Consider the following 22,372-nt stretch of genomic DNA (forward strand, 5'->3'; position numbering starts at 1 on the left):
TTCTCTCTCCTCCTATTCCTCTCTTTTCTGTCTCTCTCTCTCTCTCTCTCTCTCTCTCTCTCTCTCTCTCTCTCTCTCTCTGACTCTCACTTCTTCCATGTCTCTCTCAAATTCAAATTCAAACAAGATGTATTGCCAGGACATGCTTACACAGGTATTGCCATAGCAATTACAGATACAGTAAAAAAGAAAATATATACACTAAAGCATCTCTAACCCCCCTCTTTCTTCTCTCTCTATTCTCTCACGTACATAAAGGTCATATAGATTTACCTTGTCTCTCAGTGAGGGCAGAAGTAATTTCAGAGTGGAAAGGTCATGCTAGGGTTCAAAGGTCGTGTGACAATAATGCGACACTGAATGAAATATTAATTGATTATCAATCCCATAACTAAAATCAATGCATTTGATTGAATGAGGAAATTGAGGGTTCAGAGTTCACCACAGTATTACTCCTCTTTCACTCCGATTTTTCATGGTCAAAGGTTATGTAGACTTCACAGGTCATAGAGACGTTCAAAGGTCAAACAGGGTGTAATAATAATCACAATAAAAGGTGAGAGAAATAGAAGGAAAGAGACAGAATGAAAGAGAGAGAATGATGGGAGAGAAAGAGAGAGGAGTGCAAAGTGGGGGAACTACAGCTCAGTGGTAAACTACTACTATTACTACTGCTACTACTACTACTACTACTACTACTAATAATAATAATAATAATAATAATAATAATAATAATTATTATTATTATTATTATTATTATTATTATTATTATTATTATTACTGCAGAGAGGTGGACATTTCTCTAATTAGCATCAGTGTTGATTATGCCCCCAGTCATTAATATCTGCAATTAGCACTAATTGGAAGACAAATTAAAATTATTATTGCTGCTACTGATAGGGATTACAGCAAAGATTTAGAAAGAGGGATGAGAGAGAGAGAGAGAGAGAGAGAGAGAGAGAGAGAGAGAGAGAGAGGGAGGGAGGGAGGGACACTGCTGACACTACTTCAACTGCTATTGCTGCTTCTGTTGCTACTGCTACTACTGCTAGAGACGTCTAATAATACTAAACCCCCACAATACTACTGCTGCTCCTGCTATTAATCATCATCATCCTCAGCATCATTCTCACTCACACAGACACAAGAGATACACAGAGAGATGGAGAGAGGGCGTTTACCCATATACACTCCCTCCATCACTCTCTCTCTGTCCGTCTCTGCGTCTCTCCATTCCTCCTTACCTGTCCTCCTTCCATCCTCCCGGCAGATCCTCTTCCGCGTCACGATGGGAGATCCTTGCGCTAGAATCCCAATTCCCAATCAAACGCCCTCCCAAAATACTAATAATAATAATAATAATAATAATAATAATCAGGCCCTAGTAAGAATAATTACAAAAAATACTCTAAATAAATGAATAAATAAAACGATAAAAACAACAAATATTAGTAATCGGTTTGGGTGGAATTCGTCAGTGAAACCCCCCCAAAAAATGGATGATTTCTTCACGTCGTGTTTGCATTCAAAACCGAGGTCAGCCAGCACTGCAGCCCCTCTCCCAGCACTGCAGCCCCTCTCCCAGCACTGCAGCCCCTCTCCCAGCACTGCAGCCCCTCTCCCAGCACTGCAGCCCCTCTCCCAGCACTGCAGCCCCTCTCCCAGCACTGCAGCCCCTCTCCCAGCACTGCAGCCCCTCTCCAGCACTGCAGCCCCTCTCCCAGCACTGCAGCCCCTCTCCCAGCACTGCAGCCCCTCTCCCAGCACTGCAGCCCCTCTCCAGCACTGCAGCCCCTCTCCCAGCACTGCAGCCCCTCTCCAGCACTGCAGCCCCTCTCCCAGCACTGCAGCCCCTCTCCAGCACTGCAGCCCCTCTCCCAGCACTGCAGCCCCTCTCCCAGCACTGCAGCCCCTCTCCAGCACTGCAGCCCTGCTCTGTATACGCGCACACAAGGGCAGCACCTCCGCTTAAGGTTACGACTATTTCGGATGACTATTATGAGTCACGCAACTGCAAAGCAAGCAGTATCCGCCCTGTGTCTCCTTATCCTATTTCCTGCAAAATATCCCGTTATTAATGTTATTATTAATAATGATAGTAATGATATGAATGCTTTTTACTACTCGACAAGAGTCGGCCCTAGTCGATGTGCTTAATACAGGAAACACAGTTGTGCTTTAAAGGCTATTTTAAATCTGTATTAACGCATTTAACCTATCCTTAGAAATGATGCAACATCAAACACGAAGAACGCTCGCTCTGAGCATGAACTCATCAGTGCTCTGTCAATGTATGAATAGTGCTCAATGAATCTCTCTCTCTCTCTATCTCTCTCTCTCTATCCACGTAAGGCTCATCAAATGCTTCGGATTAAATCGCCCGTTTCCAAAAGCTATACACGTACACGTATCCCCAATGAACCGCGCTCCAGTCCGCAGCTGAGGTCGGCGGCGCCGCGTCTCTGATGCTCCTGACCAGTGCAATCAAACAGCATCGCCAACCTGCGGCTTATATACCAGGCTGCTACAAGCCCAGGCGCACGTTGCACATCACAACACAGCCACCCTCCTCCTCCTGCTCTCTACCCCCCACCCCTCTCTCTCTCTCTCTCTCTCTCATCCTTCCACTCTTCACTGCTCTCTGGCTGTGTATGGGCATTTAAAGTGTACTGTGTGAAGTGCACTGTACATTCCATTCTAGAACAAATATGTTTCTAATGTATGAGTAGCACACTGATATTGCTGTGTTAAATATACAGCAGCTGTCTTATATGTGCATGTGGAAAAAAAAAACTCCGCGCCGATTCTCGGGACATTACGGTCGTTTCCGTGACATTTCTCGCCATTAACGGAGCACTCGCTTTTGACGTCATACAGTGTTGACATCACGCTACTGCACGTGGTAGTCCCCCCCCCACCCCCGCCTCTTTCTGTCCTTCTCCATCTCTCTAACTGCAACGCCCCTCTCTCCATCTCTCTACCACCTTTAACCAATCTCTGTTTCAATCCCTCTCTCCATCTCTCTACCACCTTTAACCAATCTCTGTTTCAATCCCTCTCTCCATGTCTCTAACACTTTCCTCTTCCCCTCCATCTCCCCTCTCTCTCTGTGTATCTGTCTAATCCACACAACAGATGTTCAATAATATTTACAATAATAATGACACATTACCTGTTTAACCAGAGCTGTTCTTTCATTTTTGTGTGGGCTCTGACCCAAAGAACACTTTCTTCCCCTCCCTCTGTGCTGTAGTGTCCAGTCAGTCAGTGTTAATGTGCTGTAGTGTCCAGTCAGTCAGTGTTAATGTCCTGTAGTGTCCAGTCAGTCAGTGTTAATGTACTGTAGTGTCCAGTCAGTCAGTCAGTGTTAATGTGCTTTAGTGTCCAGTCAGTCAGTGTTAATGTGCTGTAGTGTCCAGTCAGTCAGTGTTAATGTACTGTAGTGTCCAGTCAGTCAGTGTTAATGTGCTGTAGTGTCCAGTCAGTCAGTCAGTGTTAATGTGCTGTAGTGTCCAGTCAGTCAGTGTTAATGTACTGTAGTGTCCAGTCAGTCAGTCAGTCAGTGTTAATGTGCTGTAGTGTCCAGTCAGTCAGTGTTAATGTACTGTAGTGTCCAGTCAGTCAGTCAGTGTTAATGTACTGTAGTGTCCAGTCAGTCAGTCAGTGTTAATGTGCTGTAGTGTCCAGTCAGTCAGTGTTAATGTGCTGTAGTGTCCAGTCAGTCAGTCAGTGTTAATGTACTGTAGTGTCCAGTCAGTCAGTGTTAATGTGCTGTAGTGTCCAGTCAGTCAGTCAGTGTTAATGTACTGTAGTGTCCAGTCAGTCAGTGTTAATGTGCTGTAGTGTCCAGTCAGTCAGTTTGTGTATATAGTGCATTAACCTCTCTCTGTCTCTCTTTCTCTCCCTCCCACATTCACATCCCCACCCTCACCCCAACTGTTGCGATCGCCCCCCCAATTAGTCCCAATTAACCAATTAGAATACTTGAAACTCTTCCCAAATGTGCTTTCATTCAAATTGCACAAGGACTCCTTCTCTTCTTCCCTCCATCCCCCTGTTTCTGTATTTATCTTGAGTAATATTATAAAGCTTACAACTTTTTCAAATACATGATGCACTAAATTGTTTTCCTTACAAAATCTCTATTCCTCTCTCCCTTCCTCACTCTCTATCTCTCTCTCCCCTCTCCCTCTCTCTGTGGCCTGTAGCCATTAGTTACTATTAAACAGGACAGCAGCACTGAGGGAGAGAGAGAGAGGAGCGGGGGGGCTGACAGTAGACACTGACTGACTGGGCACTAACAGAGAGAGAGGGAGAGGAAGATTGAAAGAGAGAGAGAGAGAGAGAGAGCGAGGAAGCGAGGGAGAGCGGGATGTGTGCGGTAGTTCACGTACAGAAAAGAGTGCCACTCACACACACACACCCTCATGCGAACACAAATGCACATAGGCACACACACACAAGTATTGTAATAGGTGTCTGTGTAACTGTAAAGACTGTGATGAGTATTATTATCATCACTCACTCTATACACACACACACACATTGCCTCTCGATACACTGTGACCCTGTGCAGGGGTGCTGGTGTCTGGGGCATACGGGTGCCCAGCTGGGTGTCAGAGCTGAGCTTAACAGGGGCTGGAGGTAAACCGTGTGCGCTATTACTATCATTCATAGCAGTTGTCACAATATATCACATTATTTTTACACACAATCACACAATCATACAGCTGGAGCGATCTCAGTACAGCGCCTGACTTAAGGGTCCCCCCCACCCCCAGGCTTCAACCCACGACCCTCCACTCAGGGGTCCAGAGTCCTGACCGCAACTGTACAGCACTGCCTGCGTGTGCCCGCGTGTGCCAGTGTGTGTGTGTGTGTGTGTGTGTGTGTGTATACAGTCAGGCAGTGTGTCAATCAGCGTGTGTGTGTCAGTGTGTGTGTGAAGGTCAGTGTGTGTTTGTGTGTGTCTGTGTATTTGTGTGTGTCTGTGTGTGTATACAGTCAGTGTGTGTGTCAGTAATTTCATAATGTCTGCTATTCTGTGGAAACAGGAAGTGAACAGTTGAGAAAGAGGAAGTGAGAGAGAGGGAGCAGGAGTGGGAGTGAAGGAGGCAGCGGGAGAAATCGATGCACACTAACCTGGAAGACAAGAACAGGCCAGCGCCTCGATCCTATACCTCTCTACATCTCTCAATCTCTCCTCGCCTTGACCACCGGGTGGTACCCACACCCCCCAGCCCTGCATGGCCATGTGACCCCAGCTTTGGCCAATCACAGCTTTCCAGTGCATCACAGTACATCAGTGCATCGCAGAGAGAGAGAGAGAGAGAGAGAGAGAGAGAGAGTGTACACATAATTAATGGCAGGACAAGAGGGGACCCTTGGGGCCGGTCTAGTGACTGATCTGGACCTGTGCTCTATCGATGTATTCACTGTGACGCCACAAACCCCCGTCCAACCTCAGGCAAATCACTACAGAACAGCAGCACAAAGACCGGCCCTGCAAGCTGGACACCCACACCGCACACACAGGGGGCCTCCCAGCAGCACAGAGGAACTCAATACTGCAGTCAGATCTTTTTCACGCTTTCCATAACACACAGCACCACTCACACGTGACAGGTCTACATCTGGCAGTTACATATAAATGAAATACCTTGGAAAAGCAGTGTTAGGTGCCTTACGTATCTGTGTACATGTACTGGCGTGTACTCTGTATTCTGCTGTTCTAAAAAGGAACCAAAAGAAACACAATCCCAAAGAAAAATGTAGTTCCATGATTTTTATCAAATGAAGACAATGATGGAATCAGGAACATAATCACACACACAACCCAGACTTACACCCACAATATTGTGAAACCCTCAAATGGTACATACACACACTCACACAGCAAACAGACAAACACATCCCCCCAGACATTGAAGAATCAATCAATCAATCAATCAATAAATCAATCAATCAAAACCAGTTCTGAGAAATGTGGAATAACTCAACAAAGCAAGAAGAATTGACAATACAAAATGGAACAATTTGGACTCTATAAACCGTCTGTCAGAATTGAAGTAAAAAACAATAGGCAGCGTGTGAGTGAGACATGGGGTCCAGTCAGTTAACAGGATGACAGAAAATGGGATGAACAGCCAATAGGAATCCTGCATGCTGTACTGAACAATAGGACAAGGACAACAGAAACCCCAGACCAGGCTGCTGGGCAGGATCAGGACCCACTGTCACCACAGACAGAGCAGAGCATTGGCCTCTGGACACATGTGAGGAGCAGTGACCCAGGCCCAGAGTCTCTTCACTGTCAGAGACATGGAGCAGAGACAGATCTGGCCAAGTACCAGCTCAGTGACCACAGCCTGGCCAGAGAGACTTGTCAACACAGGCAGAGACAGGCGAGGTGGACATAGAGAGGACCAGTGCTGTGGTCACTGAGAGAGTGATATATATGTGTGTGTGGGTGTGGGTGTGGGTGTGTGTGTATGTATATGTACACACAGTGGATTGCATAAGTATTCACCCCTAATGACCTGTTAGTCTTACAGTTAGGAAGTAAAAAGGAAATGGTTGCTGTCACTGATCTACTCAACGTATGAACTCATTGGAGGGAGGGAGGGAGGATATGAACCAACACAACAATTCATAGAATCAGACTCACGAAGAAAAGTGAAGAAGAAACTCGACTATATCTTTCTCCATCTCTTCCTCTCTCAGCATCATAGCGGTGAAATGTAACCACACTGAGGCGCTGATTGGCTGCTGCTCTGGCTTCCTGTGATTTCTGCCATCACAGCGCCTGTACAGCAGAGAGAGAGAGAGAGAGAGAGAGAGAAGGAATATATATATATATATATTTGTGATGTACAAAATGATGCTTAGGCATTTTTAAATATTTTTTTCAATACTTCAATGCTCAAGCTGAAGACAGTGAGACTAGTTTTCAGCAATAGTGTATCTGTTGATTGCATAAATATTCAGACCCGTCAACTCAGTATTTGGCTAGAATACTTATACAATCATGACTTTTCCATTTTTATTTTATATTAATTATCAATGTACTTATTTCTTCTAGTTTTGGTTGTGTTTATAACATGAATTCCTAGTTCAAAGTGTCATTGAATAGTTGTTACCGACTGTGTAAACAAAGGGTCTGAATACTTTTGAAGGGACTGTACGTGCAATTCGTCAGACACAAAATTATATGAATATATGTGTGTCTAATCCTGACGAGTGTGATTTATAATACAGTTTTTGACAATTGCTTACACACGATTTCTGAAACTATGGCTCCTTTTCTCTAAACTCTACGCATAAAACCCCAAAACACACACACAGCATGCAAAACGTCACACATCTCTTGCAAAAGCAAACACTTCATTCAATACTATTTTAACTCTTCTCAAAATTGTGTTTTTGCACCAAAATTCTACACACAACCCATCAAATGATTAGCTCTTATACACGCAAAATACACACGGATGTGACAAATGTAAAACACTACTATCTTGTGTCTTTTGCACATTCAGTGTGCAGTGGAGTGCACGGTAGTTTGTCATAGCATTCACACATACATGTATGTGCACAAATATATACAGTATGTATGCATATTCAGTATATATTTACACTATAAACAGAAATGCAAACGGGAAAACATCTTTCTCAAAACATATTTTCATCCAGACTTCGGGATGAACAGTAACAGACAAAACAAATACAGTAGAAGATAAACAAATAGGCTTGTTACTATAAAGAACAAATAAATTAGGGTGCATCCTGTCTCTTATTTGGCTCTGGCCACAGAACCTGATCAACATCACAAGCGATGTTCTCTCTGGCTAAACAGCGGGGGAAGTAGTGTCTGGAGTGGTGTATCCAGCCCTGGCATGCCCCCTCGTCTATGTCACCACAGGCCTCCTCCATCGCCTGGAGAAGGGGTATGCGCTGGTGGGGTTGGCGATCGTATACCTTCCAACGCCACGCCGAAAATAACTCTTCTGTTGGGTTTAGAAATGGAGAATATGGTGGCAGGTTGAGCATCGAAATTTGCGGATGGTCAATTACAGTTTTTTACGATTGCTTACACACTAAAATTAAAAATAACACACAGTTAGTGAAACCTGATACTCAAGGAGCAAAACCTCAGCCCAGATCTGCACAACTATAAGCATATTCTCAGACTCACATTTTTTGTAAAACACTACACACATTTCTCTACATTAGACACAGCAATCTAACATGATGTCACTTCTTTGCCATTTCAAGGCACTGCCTTTCAAAATACCACACCTATGAACCAATTGATTAAACATGGCCATCAGGTGTACAGACACTTAGGTGCTTAATTGTAAACTCACCAATCAGGCGTAAGCACTATAAAAAGGCAACAGGTGAGTTTACCTGTCTTCAACAAAAATGGAAGGCAATGTTGCAGTAAGAGGAAGAGGAAGAGGAAGAGGAAGAGTGAGGATGAGGATGAGGATGAGAGGGGGAGCCCGCGGAGGAAGAGGGGTAGGGAGAGGAAGAGGTAGGCCTGGAGGAGGACATAGACAAAGAAGACGAGGACCACATTTATCAAAAGAGATTCGAGCAACATTGGTTGACCATGTTGTAAACCATGGGTTGACATTGAGAGAGGCTGAACAGAGTTCAGCCCAACCTCGGCAGATATACTGTTGTAACAGTAATTCGGACATTTCGACAAGAGCACAGGTGAAAAACAACTTTTCTCTATGTCTACAGTAAAATCAGTACAATGTAGCCTACTATATGCACTACATCAGTACTTTTTGGTACCCATTCACTTCATTCCATGTTTGAAACAATGCCTTGTACGCTGTCCTGTGATATTTTACATGTATTTTGACTGGTCTACATAGGATTGAGGGTCGAAAACGTCAAGGAGGAAGGGGCCCCATATTCCCAGAGGAACAAGAGAGAGCTATCGTAAACATGGTTTTGGCCAATAATGTGATACGCCTCAGAGAAATTCAAACAAACATCCTCAATGACCGCACAGTTTTCAATAATGTCCATCAGGTCTCTCTATCAGCACTGGGGTGAATCCTTAAAAAAACATCACATATTGAAAGACATTCTGAGAGAGTAAAAGACCTGCGGCATGAATATGTGGAGGTAAGTAATGTACACTTCAGTACTGTGCACTGCACACAGAACCTTTTTACATGTGCATTTATAGGAGACCTATACTGAACTACACAACATTGTATGTTTTTCAGAGAGTTTTGCTAATGGATGCTGATGCACTCCCGCATGAATTTAGGCTGAGTTTATCCTGACAAAAGTAAGAAGAAGGGGAGAAACATCATTGGCCACAGAGCTATATTGAATGTCCTGGGCCACCGTGGTGGTGACATCACAATGTGCGCTGCAATCACGCAGAATGGAGTCCTCCACCGCCGTGCCAACTGAGGTCCTTACAACACGGCTCATATGATCACATTGTTAGACAGACTACACAACTTCATCACAGCAGAAGACAAAATGGATTCAGAGCAGATGAGATATATTGTCATCTGGGACAATGTATCTTTCCACCGATCTGCTCGGGTCCAAAACTGGTTTCAGCAGCATCCACAATTTTCACTCCAATACCTCCCACCATACTCTCCCATCCTTAACCCCACTGAGGAGTTTTTTTCGGCATGGCAGTGGAAGGTTTACGATGTCAGGATATCCCTCATTCGAGCCATGCCTGCGACCAGATTGATGCAGGGTCTGTGCAAGGATGGATTCACCATTCAAGAAGATTGTTCCGGTGCTGTCTTGCGAGAGAGGACATAGCCTCTGATGTGGACGAAGTGCTATGGCCAGATCCAGCTAGGCGATGAAATGATGCTTAGGGTTTTTTTTAATTCATGCTTTCTTTTTTGTCTCCACAAATGTTTTTGCTGTGTTCATGTACTATATTCTATTTACAATATGTTCTGTTCTGATTTTCAGTGCAAAATGAAACCTTTGGAAATGCATGGATGTATGGACTTATTGTAGTGTGTAGTACTGGTCTTGTGTGTTGTGTTGGGTCAATATATCCATGTACTTTACTCTAACAATATCTGAAAAAATCAAACCCAGACTATATCATTAGAAAAGTAGAAATGTTAAAAGTGTTTTAGATTGAGCACAACAGTGTGTAACTGGTTCAATCAGAATCAGATCGTATGAACCATGTATGTGCCATACGGTGACAAAATTGTTTTTTTTTATAAATTATTGTATAGTTTTGAATGAAGGGTTTCATTTTGCAAAACATCTGAGGTATTCTGCTACTTGTGTGTGATGTTGTATGAATTGTGTGTAGTGTTTTGACAAAATGAGCCCTGTTTTCAAAATCGTGCTTAAGCAATCGTAAAAAACTGTAACCAATTGTGGACCAGAGCAGCCCGGTGGAAACTAATGTTGTCCCAGATGACAACAAACCTGGACTGCCCTGGCCCATTCTCTGGTCATTGGGAATGAGGATATGAGGTGTCAAGGAAGGTGATGATGTGGGCAGTATTGTAAGGACCAAGAGTGGCATGATGATGAAGGACACCATTTTGACTCATGGCTGCACACATTGCTGTCCAGGGACATTGATGATGACGTGCTGTCCTATGAGGTTTCTTCCCCTGCGTCTTGTTTGGGCAAAGTTAAAGCCGACCTCATCAACGTAGATGAAATCATGATGCTCTGCAGCATGCAGACAAAACATTATTGTATGACAGTATGAATAGACATAGAGCACTCAATATGTAGCACAATACACTGGGACACAGTACCAATGGCAGGATAGTATAGCTTACTTGTACATATTCATAGCGCAGTTGTTTCGCTCAAATGGTGCTCTGTAGAGCTGCTTCATACGAATATGATGGCGTTTCAGGAGTCGGCCAAGTGTGGATAAACTCACCCTATTTATGTTACTGAATGTTGTGTTGTCAGTGATGATGTCATGTTGCAGTTGTAAACGTATGCTGTTGTTTGCTATGACCACAGTCACTGTGTGTTGTTCCTGCTCTGCTGTGAACTGCAAAAACATGATGTGAATGGTTAGGGTGCAAGATTTCTTTCAGTATGAAATTAAATGTTATTGTAGTGCTGTAAGGACAGTAGCATGGTATAGAGGGTAGCTTTACTTACCTGTTCTCATTTCAAGATGTCCGGATGACACTTGCTGCAGTGTAGTGGCTCAAGTTAGGCCGGACCCTCTGCCCAGCCTCCCTGAAACTCAAACCATGGTTGACCCCATGGTGGCCCAGATCTCATCTGTGATTGTTCTTCTTTCTCATCTTCCTTTTCCCACTCCTTGTCCTCATCCTCTTCCCCCTCCTCTTCCTCGTCCTCATCCCTGTCCTCCTCTTCCTCTAACTCTCTATCCAAAATTGTCCTCCATTGTTGTCCAAAGCAAGAAAGCCAACCTGAAGCCTATTTATAGTGCTCAAGCTCTGATTTCTAAGTGAAGAAATTAGCTGTAAGTGTTTTCACACATGAACACTGGGTGTAGGTAATCGGTAAAAGAGTGTGGCATTTTGAATGACATTGTTTTCCAAACTAATCAGAAGAGCTGTTAGTTTTGAATGATGTGTCTAATGTAGAGAACTGTGTTTGCAAAAAGTGTGTTTTACAATTGGAAACTGAGTGTAAAGCAGATAATGTGCTTGCAGTTTTGCAGACTTGGTCTGAAGATTAGGTACATGAGTTTATGGTTTCACTGAGTGTGCCTCAAGTACCACTTTTAGTGTGTAAGCGATTGTATAAAACTGCAAAGTGAAAATCTCATCTCGCCTGAACTGTACCACATGACCTACAATCTCGTCTCTCTCGACCCTCTGGTGTTGGAATTGCGGTACTGCAGCGAGTAAAAAAATCAGTCGGTACATGATAATATGGTGTTAAAACAATACGTTTTGATTGTAAAATTATATTTCAGATTGTACAGTAATGTAATGCAGTGGAATGTGGTACAGTACAGCATGATATAGTATAGTATATCAATGTGTAGTCAGTACAGAACGATTTAAAATATAAAAGTACAGTTCATATGCCACCCAGTGAGAGACAGAAGAGAGAGAAGAGAGGATGAGAGGATGAGAAAGAGAGAGACATCTTAGCATCTTATTGTATTCTTCTGTTCTCTGAAAATGCTTTGGCAACACTTGTATAAACTTGTCATGCCAATAAAACACGTTGACTATGAACATGAGAGAGAGAGAGAGAGAGAGAGAGAGAGAGAGAGAGAGAGAGAGAGAGAGAGAGAGAGGGCGTAGCCCTAAAAAGAAGAGGGGGGGTGGAGTGACATCAGAGGCTGGGGGGAGGAGTGTGGATGAGGGAGAGAGAGGGGGAGGGAATGAGGGAGGAGAGTGAGAGAGAGAGAGAGAGAGAGAGAGAGAGAGAGAGAGAGAGAGAGAGAGGGGGGGAAGTGAAACTATGCCATAACTTCTTCAACAAAATAAAAACAAGGAGGAGACTGCAGAGAAGAACGAGACAAGAGAGGTAAAGATAAGAAAGAGAGAGATGGGGGAGGGAGAGGGGGAGAAAGGAACATAAACTAGAGAGAAGGGGAGAGAGACAAGGAGGGAGGGACAGAGAGACAGAGAGAGACAGAGAGGGAGAGGGAGGGGTAAGGGAGAGGGAGAGAACCAGACAGAATCACATTCTGATTACATATACAAGTTTTAGCATATAAGAGAGAGAGAGAGAGAAAGAGATTATTATTGAATACTATTCTCTCCCTCTGTGTTGCATCCATAGAAAATCAGGTAAGAAATCAACTTCTGCCTTGAAAATGTGTCAGTCAACTTGTCAGTGTGTCAGTTAGTGCGTCAGTCAGTCAGTCAGTCAGTCAGTCAGTCAGTCAGTCGGTCAGCATCTGTCTCAATAAAATATATGAGAATTATGTTGTCATACTGCACTGTTGCCAAAAGATGTCACTGTTGAACTACAGGTGGTCAGACAGTCTTACATAAAGACATTAACCTCTCCCTCCCTCTCTCTCTCTCTCTCTCTCTCTCTCTCTCTCTCTCTCTCTCTCTCTCAGGCATCATGTCTTCCAGTCTGGACTCCAGTCTCACCAGCATTGACTGGCTTCCCCAGTTGGGCATCAGTGGCTTGCGATCAGGGACAGAGAGAGACAGAGGTGGAAAAGAGAGAGGGAGACAGGAAGAGAGAGAGAGAGGAGGAGGAGGGGAGGATGCGGGGGTCATGTTGCCAAAAAGTAGAAAGGGGAAGCCACCCCATAGTTATGCCAGCCTCATCGCCATGGCGATCAGGTCCTCACCGGGCCACCGAATGACCCTCAATGACATTTATAACTGGATCAGCGCAGCTCACCCGTACTACAGCAGGACCGGCCGAGGCTGGAAGGTAAGAGAGAGAGAGACACTGACTGGACACTACAGCACATTAACACTGACTGACTGGACACTACAGCACATTAACACTGACGGACTGACTGGACACTACAGCACATTAACACTGACTGACTGGACACTACAGCACATTAACCCTGACTGACTGACTGGACACTACAGTACATTAACACTGACTGACTGGACACTACAGCACATTAACACTGACTGACTGGACACTACAGCACATTAACACTGACTGACTGGACACTACAGCACATTAACACTGACTGACTGGACACTACAGTACATTAACACTGACTGACTGACTGGACACTACAGCACATTAACACTGACTGACTGGACACTACAGCACATTAACACTGACTGACTGGACACTACAGCACATTAACCCTGACTGACTGACTGGACACTACAGCACATTAACACTGACGGACTGACTGGACACTACAGCACATTAACACTGACTGACTGGACACTACAGCACATTAACACTGACTGACTGACTGGACACTACAGCACATTAACACTGACTGACTGGACACTACAGTACATTAACACTGACTGACTGGACACTACAGCACATTAACACTGACTGACTGGACACTACAGTACATTAACACTGACTGACTGACTGGACACTACAGCACATTAACACTGACTGGACACTACAGCACATTAACACTGACTGACTGACTGGACACTACAGCACATTAACACTGACTGACTGGACACTACAGTACATTAACACTGACTGACTGGACACTACAGTACATTAACACTGACTGACTGGACACTACAGCACATTAACACTGACTGACTGGACACTACAGCACATTAACACTAACTGACTGGACACTACAGCACATTAACACTGACTGAGGGGGGGTGGAGAGTGAAAGAGGGTGGGGGGGTGTTTTGACTTTTTTTAATTGATAAACAGGATGTGCTGTGTCAGGATGAGTCCAACTGCGGTACAGACTGATACCAATTCATCTCCCGATGCTCACTGCTGCCCCTAGAGGGCCCCGTTACAGCAGACTAATCCTCAGTCCTGTCACATGGGCACAGTGCAGTAACACACGCAGCCCTGCAGAGGGCAGTCCTGTCACATGGGCAGCTGCAGGCGAGGGTGATTGGCTGGTCTGTGGTCAGTATGCAGACAGCACCGCTGCCTGGTCCCTGAGTTGTTTACAATGAAAGAGACGGTTAATCGTGTAGTTTCATTTGGCACATTAACGCCACTGAGAGAAGACAGTGTTGTGGTACGGAGTATCTGTATACAGGGACAATTACCCTTGCCCCCCACTGCTGACTGAGCTACTGCGCTGATCAGCTGATCTCTGATTATGAACCATCAATGACACTACCCTGCATCCTAATGTAATTAAAACTTCTCCATTCACTTATCGTGAGAAAAGTGCTGTTAGCTGCAGAGTAAGTATCCTCAGATTTACATTCATGTCATTGTTATTATTATTAACACAAATTCTTTCTTCAGAATTCTATCCGTCACAACCTCTCTCTCAACAAATGTTTCCGGAAGATTCCGCGACCCCCAGACGACCCTGGAAAGGTCAGCAATTGTTATTATTAGTATAATTATTAGTAGTAGTAGTAAATTGCTGTTATTTGGTCAGATAATCCCAACTGAACCGTGTGGTCCACTCACCTGCCTCCCAGTCTGATGTTATCTTGCACCCCTACATCCCGGTTTGCAGGGCTCCTATTGGACAATGGATGGGTCGGCCACTGAGGACACGCCCCCTCCATCCCAAGGAGTGAAAAGGAGCTTCCCAAGAGAGGAGGAGGTGAGAGACCAAGAGAGAGAGAGAGAGCCCCCTCAGTCAGCTGGACTTGAGGCTCACTGCCCCAAACCCCACTAACGCCAACCAGCCTCAGACCAGAAATGCTCACCAGCTGCCCATCAGAGTCAAACTAATCACTGAGCAAACTAAAGCCGCCTGTCTGGGACATCATCCCAAAGTGAACTGCATCGCTATCAGGCCCTAAACAGAGAGTGAGACAGGAGAGGTGGACACAAAGACGCACTTTCTGCTCCACTGCATTAAATATGCCCCAATAAGGGAGACATTTGCCTAACAATTCACTCATCCTGTCCCGCACTACCCACAACTGACTGAGCTGGGAGGAGGACACATAATACGAAGCAGCCCTGTAGAGCCCCTGAGCCCTCGGACATCATCACTGCTGCTCTGCTAGTTCTGTTGCTATTAGTATTTCTTCTAAATTTAGAAAGTCTACATTTATTTTAACTGTATTGATTTTATCCCTCCCACTATATGTATATGTATGTATATATACAGACGGGTGACAAACCTGAATAAATGAGTGGAGGAACATAACGAATGCAGATGCCTCCAAACAGCTCTACTGCATGATACAATTAAGCAATTAACATCCTATCATGCTCTGTGGAACGTATACAAATTCTGAGCAGCCCAGCTGACCTCGGTTTGGGATCAAGATGGCAAGAGGAAAGGATCTAAGTGACTTTGAAAGAGGGGTCATTATTGGGGCACCATAGGCACTGGTCTACAGAGATGTGGAAAAAGTGATGTGGTCAGATGAGTCATCCTTCAGCATATTCTTGACAAATGGGCGAGTGCGTGTGTGGGACACCAAGAGAACAGGACAGGCCTGACTGCTGGACCCCTACAGTGAGGGGGTCCGGAGGCTCTGTTATGCTGTGGGGGGCATTTTCCTGGCATGGTTTGGGTCCACTTGTCCCCTTAGAGGGAAGGGTCACTGCAAATCATGACAAAGTTATTCTGAGTGATCACCTTTATCCTATGGTGACACATTTTTGTCCTGATGGGAGTGTCTCTTCCAGGATGACAATGCCCATCCACAGGGCACGAGGGTCACTGAATGGTGTGATGAGTATGAAAATTATGTGAATCATATGCAATGACCTTCGCAGTCACCAGATCTCAACCCAGTTGAACACCTATGGAAGATTGTGGAACGACGTGTTAGACAGCACTCTCCACCATCATCATCAAAACCCCAAATGAGGGAATATCTTTTGGAAGAATGGTGTCCATTCCTCCAGTAGAGTCCAGAGACTCGTACAATCTGTGCCAAGAGCATTGAAGCTGTTCTAGCAGCTCGTGGTGCCCAACACCTCACTGAGACACTTTATGTGTGTTTTTCCTTTAAATTGTCACCCGTCTGTACATGTGCATGTATGTATTATGTCTAAATATATATGTATATACACCGATCAGCCATAACATTATGACCACCTGCCTAATATCGTGTAGGTCCCCCTTTTGCCGACAAAACAGCCCTGACCCGTCGAGGCATGGACTCCACTAGACCTCTGAAGGTGTGCTGTGGTATCTGGCACCAAGACGTTAGCAGCAGATCCTTTAAGTCCTGTAAGTTGCGAGGTGGGGCCTCCATGGATCGGATTTGTTTGTCCAGCACATCCCACAGATGCTCGATTGGATTGAGATCTGGGGAATTTGGAGGCCAAGTAAACACCTTGAACTCGTGATTCATTAGACCAGGCCACCTTCTTCCATTGCTCCGTGGTCCAGTTCTGATGCTCACGTGCTCATTGTAGGCGCTTTCGGCAGTGGACAGGGGTCAGCATGGGCACCCTGACTGGTCTGCGGCTACGCAGCCCCATACGCAACAAACTGCGATGCACCGTGTGTTCTGACACCTTTCTATCAGAACCAGCATTAACTTTTTCAGCAATTTGAGCTACAGTAGCTCGTCTGTTGGATCGGACCACACGGGCCAGCCTTCGCTCCCCACGTGCATCAGTGAGCCTTGGCCACCCATGACCCTGTCACCGGTTCACCACTTTTCCTTCCTTGAACCACTTTTGATAGGTACTGACCACTGCAGACCGGGAACACCCCACAAGAGCTGCAGTTTTGGAGATGCTCTGACCCAGTCGTCTAGCCATCACAATTTGGCCCTTGTCAAAGTCGCTCAGATCCTTACGCTGCCCTTTTTTCCTGCTTCTAACACATCAACTTTGAGGACAAAATGTTCACTTGCTGCCTAATATATCCCACCCACTGACAGGTGCCATGATAACGAGATTATCAGTGTCATTCACTTCACCTGTCAGTGCTCATAATGTTATGGCTGATCAGTGTATATATCTGTATATATCTTTGATGTATTTTATTATATTTATATTTCATTTCATTTTACTATAATTATTTATATTTATATTAGTTATATTAGTTTTTATTCAGTTCAATTTTATTGTCAGTGTAAAGCTACTGTGGCAACACTGCTCCTGTTTGTCATGCCAAGACAGAAACTTGAATTTAAATCTGAGGAATTGTGTTGACTCTCTCTCTCTCTCTCTCTCTCTCTCTCTCTCTCTCTCTCTCTCTCTCAGGAGGCTGTGCAACAGATACAGGATGTGCCTCCAGTCAGTGGGGGGGCTTTTCAAGAAGCACAGACAGTCTCTCTAGCGCCCCCTCCCTGCAAAGTACTGATACTGACTGATTGACACATTGACTGACACACTGACTGACTCACCCTTCAATCTGCTTCGATAACTAATCACAGCACTTGCCTTAATTGGTAAATTGGATTTCTCTCTCTGTCTTGTTTCTTCATTCACAGAAGCTGGCTCCTCCACCTCCCCCTCCTCCTCTTCCTGCCCCAGCCCCACCGCACTCCTCCATCGATCATCAACTCCGTTTCTCCTTCTCTGACCTCAATCTTCCTGACCTGTACTCATCGTTCCAGAGTCTGTGTCGAACACTGAGAGAGAAGACTGCATCTCTCAGTGAGTCTCATTGGACTACATTACCCAAAATGCATCTCAGTCAGTGTTAATGTGCTGTAGTGTCCAGTCAGTCAGTCAGTGTTAACGTACTGTAGTGTCCAGTCAGTCAGTCAGTGTTAATGTACTGTAGTGTCCAGTCAGTCAGTGTTAATGTACTGTAGTGTCCAGTCAGTCAGTCAGTGTTAATGTACTGTAGTGTCCAGTCAGTGTTAATGTGCTGTAGTGTCCAGTCAGTCAGTCAGTGTTAATGTGCTGTAGTGTCCAGTCAGTCAGTGTTAATGTACTGTAGTGTCCAGTCAGTCAGTGTTAATGTGCTGTAGCGTCCAGTCAGTGTTAATGTGCTGTAGTGTCCAGTCAGTCAGTCAGTGTTAATGTACTGTAGTGTCCAGTCAGTCAGTCAGTGTTAATGTGCTGTAGTGTCCAGTCAGTCAGTGTTAATGTACTGTAGTGTCCAGTCAGTCAGTGTTAATGTGCTGTAGTGTCCAGTCAGTCAGTCAGTGTTAATGTACTGTAGTGTCCAGTCAGTCAGTGTTAATGTACTGTAGTGTCCAGTCAGTCAGTGTTAATGTGCTGTAGTGTCCAGCCAGTCAGTCAGTGTTAATGTACTGTAGTGTCCAGTCAGTCAGTGTTAATGTGCTGTAGTGTCCAGTCAGTCAGTCAGTGTTAATGTACTGTAGTGTCCAGTCAGTCAGTCAGTGTTAATGTACTGTAGTGTCCAGTCAGTCAGTCAGTCAGTGTTAATGTGCTGTAGTGTCCAGTCAGTCAGTGTTAATGTACTGTAGTGTCCAGTCAGTCAGTGTTAATGTACTGTAGTGTCCAGTCAGTCAGTCAGTGTTAATGTACTGTAGTGTCCAGTCAGTCAGTCAGTGTTAATGTACTGTAGTGTCCAGTCAGTCAGTGTTAATGTACTGTAGTGTCCAGTCAGTCAGTCAGTGTTAATGTGCTGTAGTGTCCAGTCAGTCAGTGTTAATGTACTGTAGTGTCCAGTCAGTCAGTCAGTGTTAATGTGCTGTAGTGTCCAGTCAGTCAGTGTTAATGTGCTGTAGTGTCCAGTCAGTCAGTCAGTGTTAATGTGCTGTAGTGTCCAGTCAGTCAGTGTTAATGTGCTGTAGTGTCCAGTCAGTCAGTCAGTGTTAATGTGCTGTAGTGTCCAGTCAGTCAGTGTTAATGTGCTGTAGTGTCCAGTCAGTCAGTCAGTGTTAATGTACTGTAGTGTCCAGTCAGTGTATCTATCCAGTCCTGTGTTAACCCCCCTATTCTCTCTCTCAGCAGACCCCCCTTATGTCCCCAATGACTCCGGCCCCCTCCACACCCCCACCCTGCCCCCTCTCACCCCTACTGAAAGAGAGAGAGAGAGGGAGAAAGAGAGAGAGAAGAACACAGTTCCACCACAAGGTGGCAGTGGTGGGTAAAGTTGTATTTTTGTATTATTATTATTATCCTCTCTCTCTCAATTCAATTCAATTCAAATTGAGCTTTATTGACATGAGCTCTTTGGTATTGTCAAAGCATGTAAGAAACATAAAAACAAAAACATGTATATTGATAGATAATAATGTAATTAAAAATAAAATATTTACACAATTAAACATTTATATAATGTATTTTAAAAAATACATAAGTAGTAATAATAATAGTAGTATGATTCACTCTTTCCATGTCTCTCTCTCTTTCTCTCAGTGATCTCTGCAGACTGGTTCTGTTCAGCAGACTCTCTCAAGCAGAGCTTCAGAATTGCATCTGGGCTGGACTGGGCCGCCTTCGACCTCTCCCAGCACCTGGGTCAGTACAGAGCAGAACAACCAGAATAGTATAATACAGTATATTACAGTATACTGCAGTACAGTACAGACCAGTGTAGTGCAATATAATGTAGTGCAGTGCAGCAATGAAGTAGCATACTAATGACCAGTACAGTATTATAATGTGTAATACAGACATATGCAGTATACTAGTACAGCGCAGACCAGTATAGTACAGTCACAACCAATGCAGGCCAGTATAGAGCATCACTGATCCAGTTTTGAAAATACAAACCAGTCTAGTTTATAACAAAATTCTCCCCCCCTTAGACCTGGTGGAGAGCATGCGTCAGGCGGAGCTCTGTGATTGGGCGCTGGAGCCATCACTCTTCACCTCGCTCTGTGATTCACTCAACCGCTTCTTCACCCAGACGGGCCTGATTGGCCCTGCCCCCTCCCAGGATGCACCTCAGCAGCAACCGCATCTGCCTCCTTCCCAGCATGCCCTTCTTCCTCCCTCCTCCTGCTCGCTCCCTCTCTCTCTCCCTCCCTCTCACCCAATGACCCACTCCCTCCCTTCCCCCTCAAACCTCCCTCTCCCTCTCCCTCTCCCTCCCCCTGTATCCCTCCCCCTCTCTCCCCCTGCCTCCCTCCCTCCCTCTACCTCCCAGCCTCTTCTTCTCCCTCGCCCTCTCTCTCTCCCTCGCTCCTCCTCCCTCCCTCCCCCTCTCTCTCTCCTTCTCCCACCCTCTCTCTCTCTCTCTTCCTCTTCCACCCCTATCCCGACCCCTCCTTCCCATCAGCCTCAATCCCACAATGCAACAGCCAGCCAGGCCACCCACAATGCACTGCTGCAGCCTGTGCCTGTTGTCACCAATGGTGAGGTTTTTCCACAGCTACTGACGCCCTGGTCATAACAATCATAATAACAGTGTGTGTCTGTATTAACCCCCCCATCCCTCTCTCAGCTCCTCCAGCTCGACCTCTGACGTCTCCGGGTCGCCCCCCAAGGCTGCGTGTCCACAGCAACAGTGAGGAGATCCAGGACGACTTTGACTGGGACTCCCTCATCGTATAGAAACAGCGTGGAAGATACTGCACTGTACCCCACTGTATCAGAGTGTACTACACTATACTGCACTGTACTCTACTGTATCAGAGTGTACTACACTATACTGCACTGTAGTGTTCCATATTAGAGTGTACTATACTGCACTGTACTGTATCAGTGCACTATACTGCACTGTACTATTCTGTATTAGAGTGTACTATACTATACTGCACTGTACTATTCTGTATTAGAGTGTACTATACTATGCTGCACTGTACTCCACTGGTGTACTGCATCAGTGTACTATACTATACTGCATCAGTGTATTGTACTTTAATATACTATACTGTATCAGTGCACTGTCCTGTACTGTGCTGTATCAGAGTGCCCCGGTGGCGACTCCAGGATTGTGAAAGCAGGAGGCGAAGGGTGGGGAGAGATTGGTTGGGGGTGCAAATGCTGTCTGTTGCAAAACCGTTTTTATAAGCTAAGAGCGCCCTGTTCAGGGTCTAAGGCATCTGATTTGAAAGTCATGACAGCTCATTGTGCATCACTATTTATACACCTGCTTAAGTCTTTATCTTCTTTTGGCTCTTGTCTTCCTCTCCCTTCATCTCTCAGCCTCTTTTCTGCTCTCCTCTCTAAACTTCCCTGCAATAGAAAATAAGCCCAAACAAGATGACAGCCCAGGTTTCCACTGAACAACCATACAGATTCAAGCCTTAATAAAGATGGGCTCTTCATATCAAATGGGTCTGAGTGACAGTTAATACTGCTTTCATATTCACGGTTATCCATATGAGCAAAGATGAAGCGCTCTCAAACCTGGGATTATTAATAGTGGGTGGAAAGTCATCCCAGCCACCAGCTCAACAACCTCTTCAGATCTGCAAGACAGGAAACGTGCAGATATGTATGTTAACTCAGTTCACGCCTGCTCCACTCTGTATGAGACATGTTGTTGTTTAGTACCCTTTAGTTCAGTCAGTAGTTGGGCAGGCTGCCAGTTACAACTGACAGACAGACAATAACAGGCCGTCAGTTTGTTATAACTGACATACAGACAGTAATAACAGGCAGTGCAAACAGTAACTACTCAAATATTCAAAGGGACTTGGATAATATTCAGTTGTGGGCGACACCTGGCAGATGAAATTCAATGTGGACAAGTGCAAGGTAATACATGCAGGTAACAAAAATGTCCACTATAATTACACTATGGGAGGAACACAACTAGATGCAGTAACGCATGAGAAAGACCTAGGAGTCTATGTGGACTCCTCACTTTCTCCATTCAAACAATGTGGGGAAGCAATAAAAAAGGCAAACACAATGCTAGGGTATATTGTCAAAAGTGTAGAATTGAGAACAAGGGCAGTAATGTTCAGACTGTACAATGCGCTAGTTAGAGCTCATC

At 45.0% G+C, this 22,372-nt stretch overlaps 2 protein-coding genes across 5 annotated transcripts in view; one reads left to right on the forward strand and one right to left on the reverse strand.

Annotated features, from left to right (window-relative positions):
- Positions 1-2,516, reverse strand: part of slc2a3b (solute carrier family 2 member 3b) — a 14,397-nt gene extending 11,881 nt beyond the window's left edge. Inside the window, exons 1-2 of one of the 2 annotated variants that reach the window (XM_066712420.1) lie at positions 2,406-2,516; positions 1,245-1,343 (exon numbers count right to left, since the gene is read on the reverse strand). In XM_066712420.1, the coding sequence (XP_066568517.1) occupies positions 1,245-1,259 (15 nt within the window). In that variant the 5' untranslated portion in view covers positions 1,260-1,343; positions 2,406-2,516. Of the gene's footprint in view, positions 1-1,244; positions 1,628-2,405 lie in introns of those variants that run through there. The other variant, XM_066712419.1, reaches the window with a different exon arrangement.
- Positions 2,517-12,378: 9,862 nt separating this feature from the next.
- On the forward strand, positions 12,379-21,705 carry foxj2 (forkhead box J2). Of its 3 annotated transcripts, none has more exons than XM_066712423.1 (10): positions 12,379-12,501; positions 13,046-13,371; positions 14,878-14,952; positions 15,098-15,187; positions 17,767-17,859; positions 17,997-18,162; positions 19,432-19,566; positions 19,843-19,944; positions 20,235-20,783; positions 20,873-21,705. In XM_066712423.1, the coding sequence occupies exons 2-10, from the start codon at positions 13,051-13,053 to the stop codon at positions 20,980-20,982; spliced, it is 1,641 nt and encodes a 546-aa protein (XP_066568520.1). In that variant the 5' UTR covers positions 12,379-12,501; positions 13,046-13,050; the 3' UTR covers positions 20,983-21,705. The 3 variants fall into 3 exon arrangements, with proteins under 3 accessions (XP_066568520.1, XP_066568522.1, XP_066568521.1); XM_066712425.1 differs by having other exon boundaries at positions 19,435-19,566; XM_066712424.1 differs by lacking the exon at positions 12,379-12,501 and adding an exon at positions 12,532-12,767.
- The last annotated feature ends 667 nt before the right edge of the window (positions 21,706-22,372 follow it).

Source organism: Amia ocellicauda, chromosome 1, assembly GCF_036373705.1.
Source record: "Amia ocellicauda isolate fAmiCal2 chromosome 1, fAmiCal2.hap1, whole genome shotgun sequence".
NCBI classification, from domain to species: domain Eukaryota; kingdom Metazoa; phylum Chordata; class Actinopteri; order Amiiformes; family Amiidae; genus Amia; species Amia ocellicauda.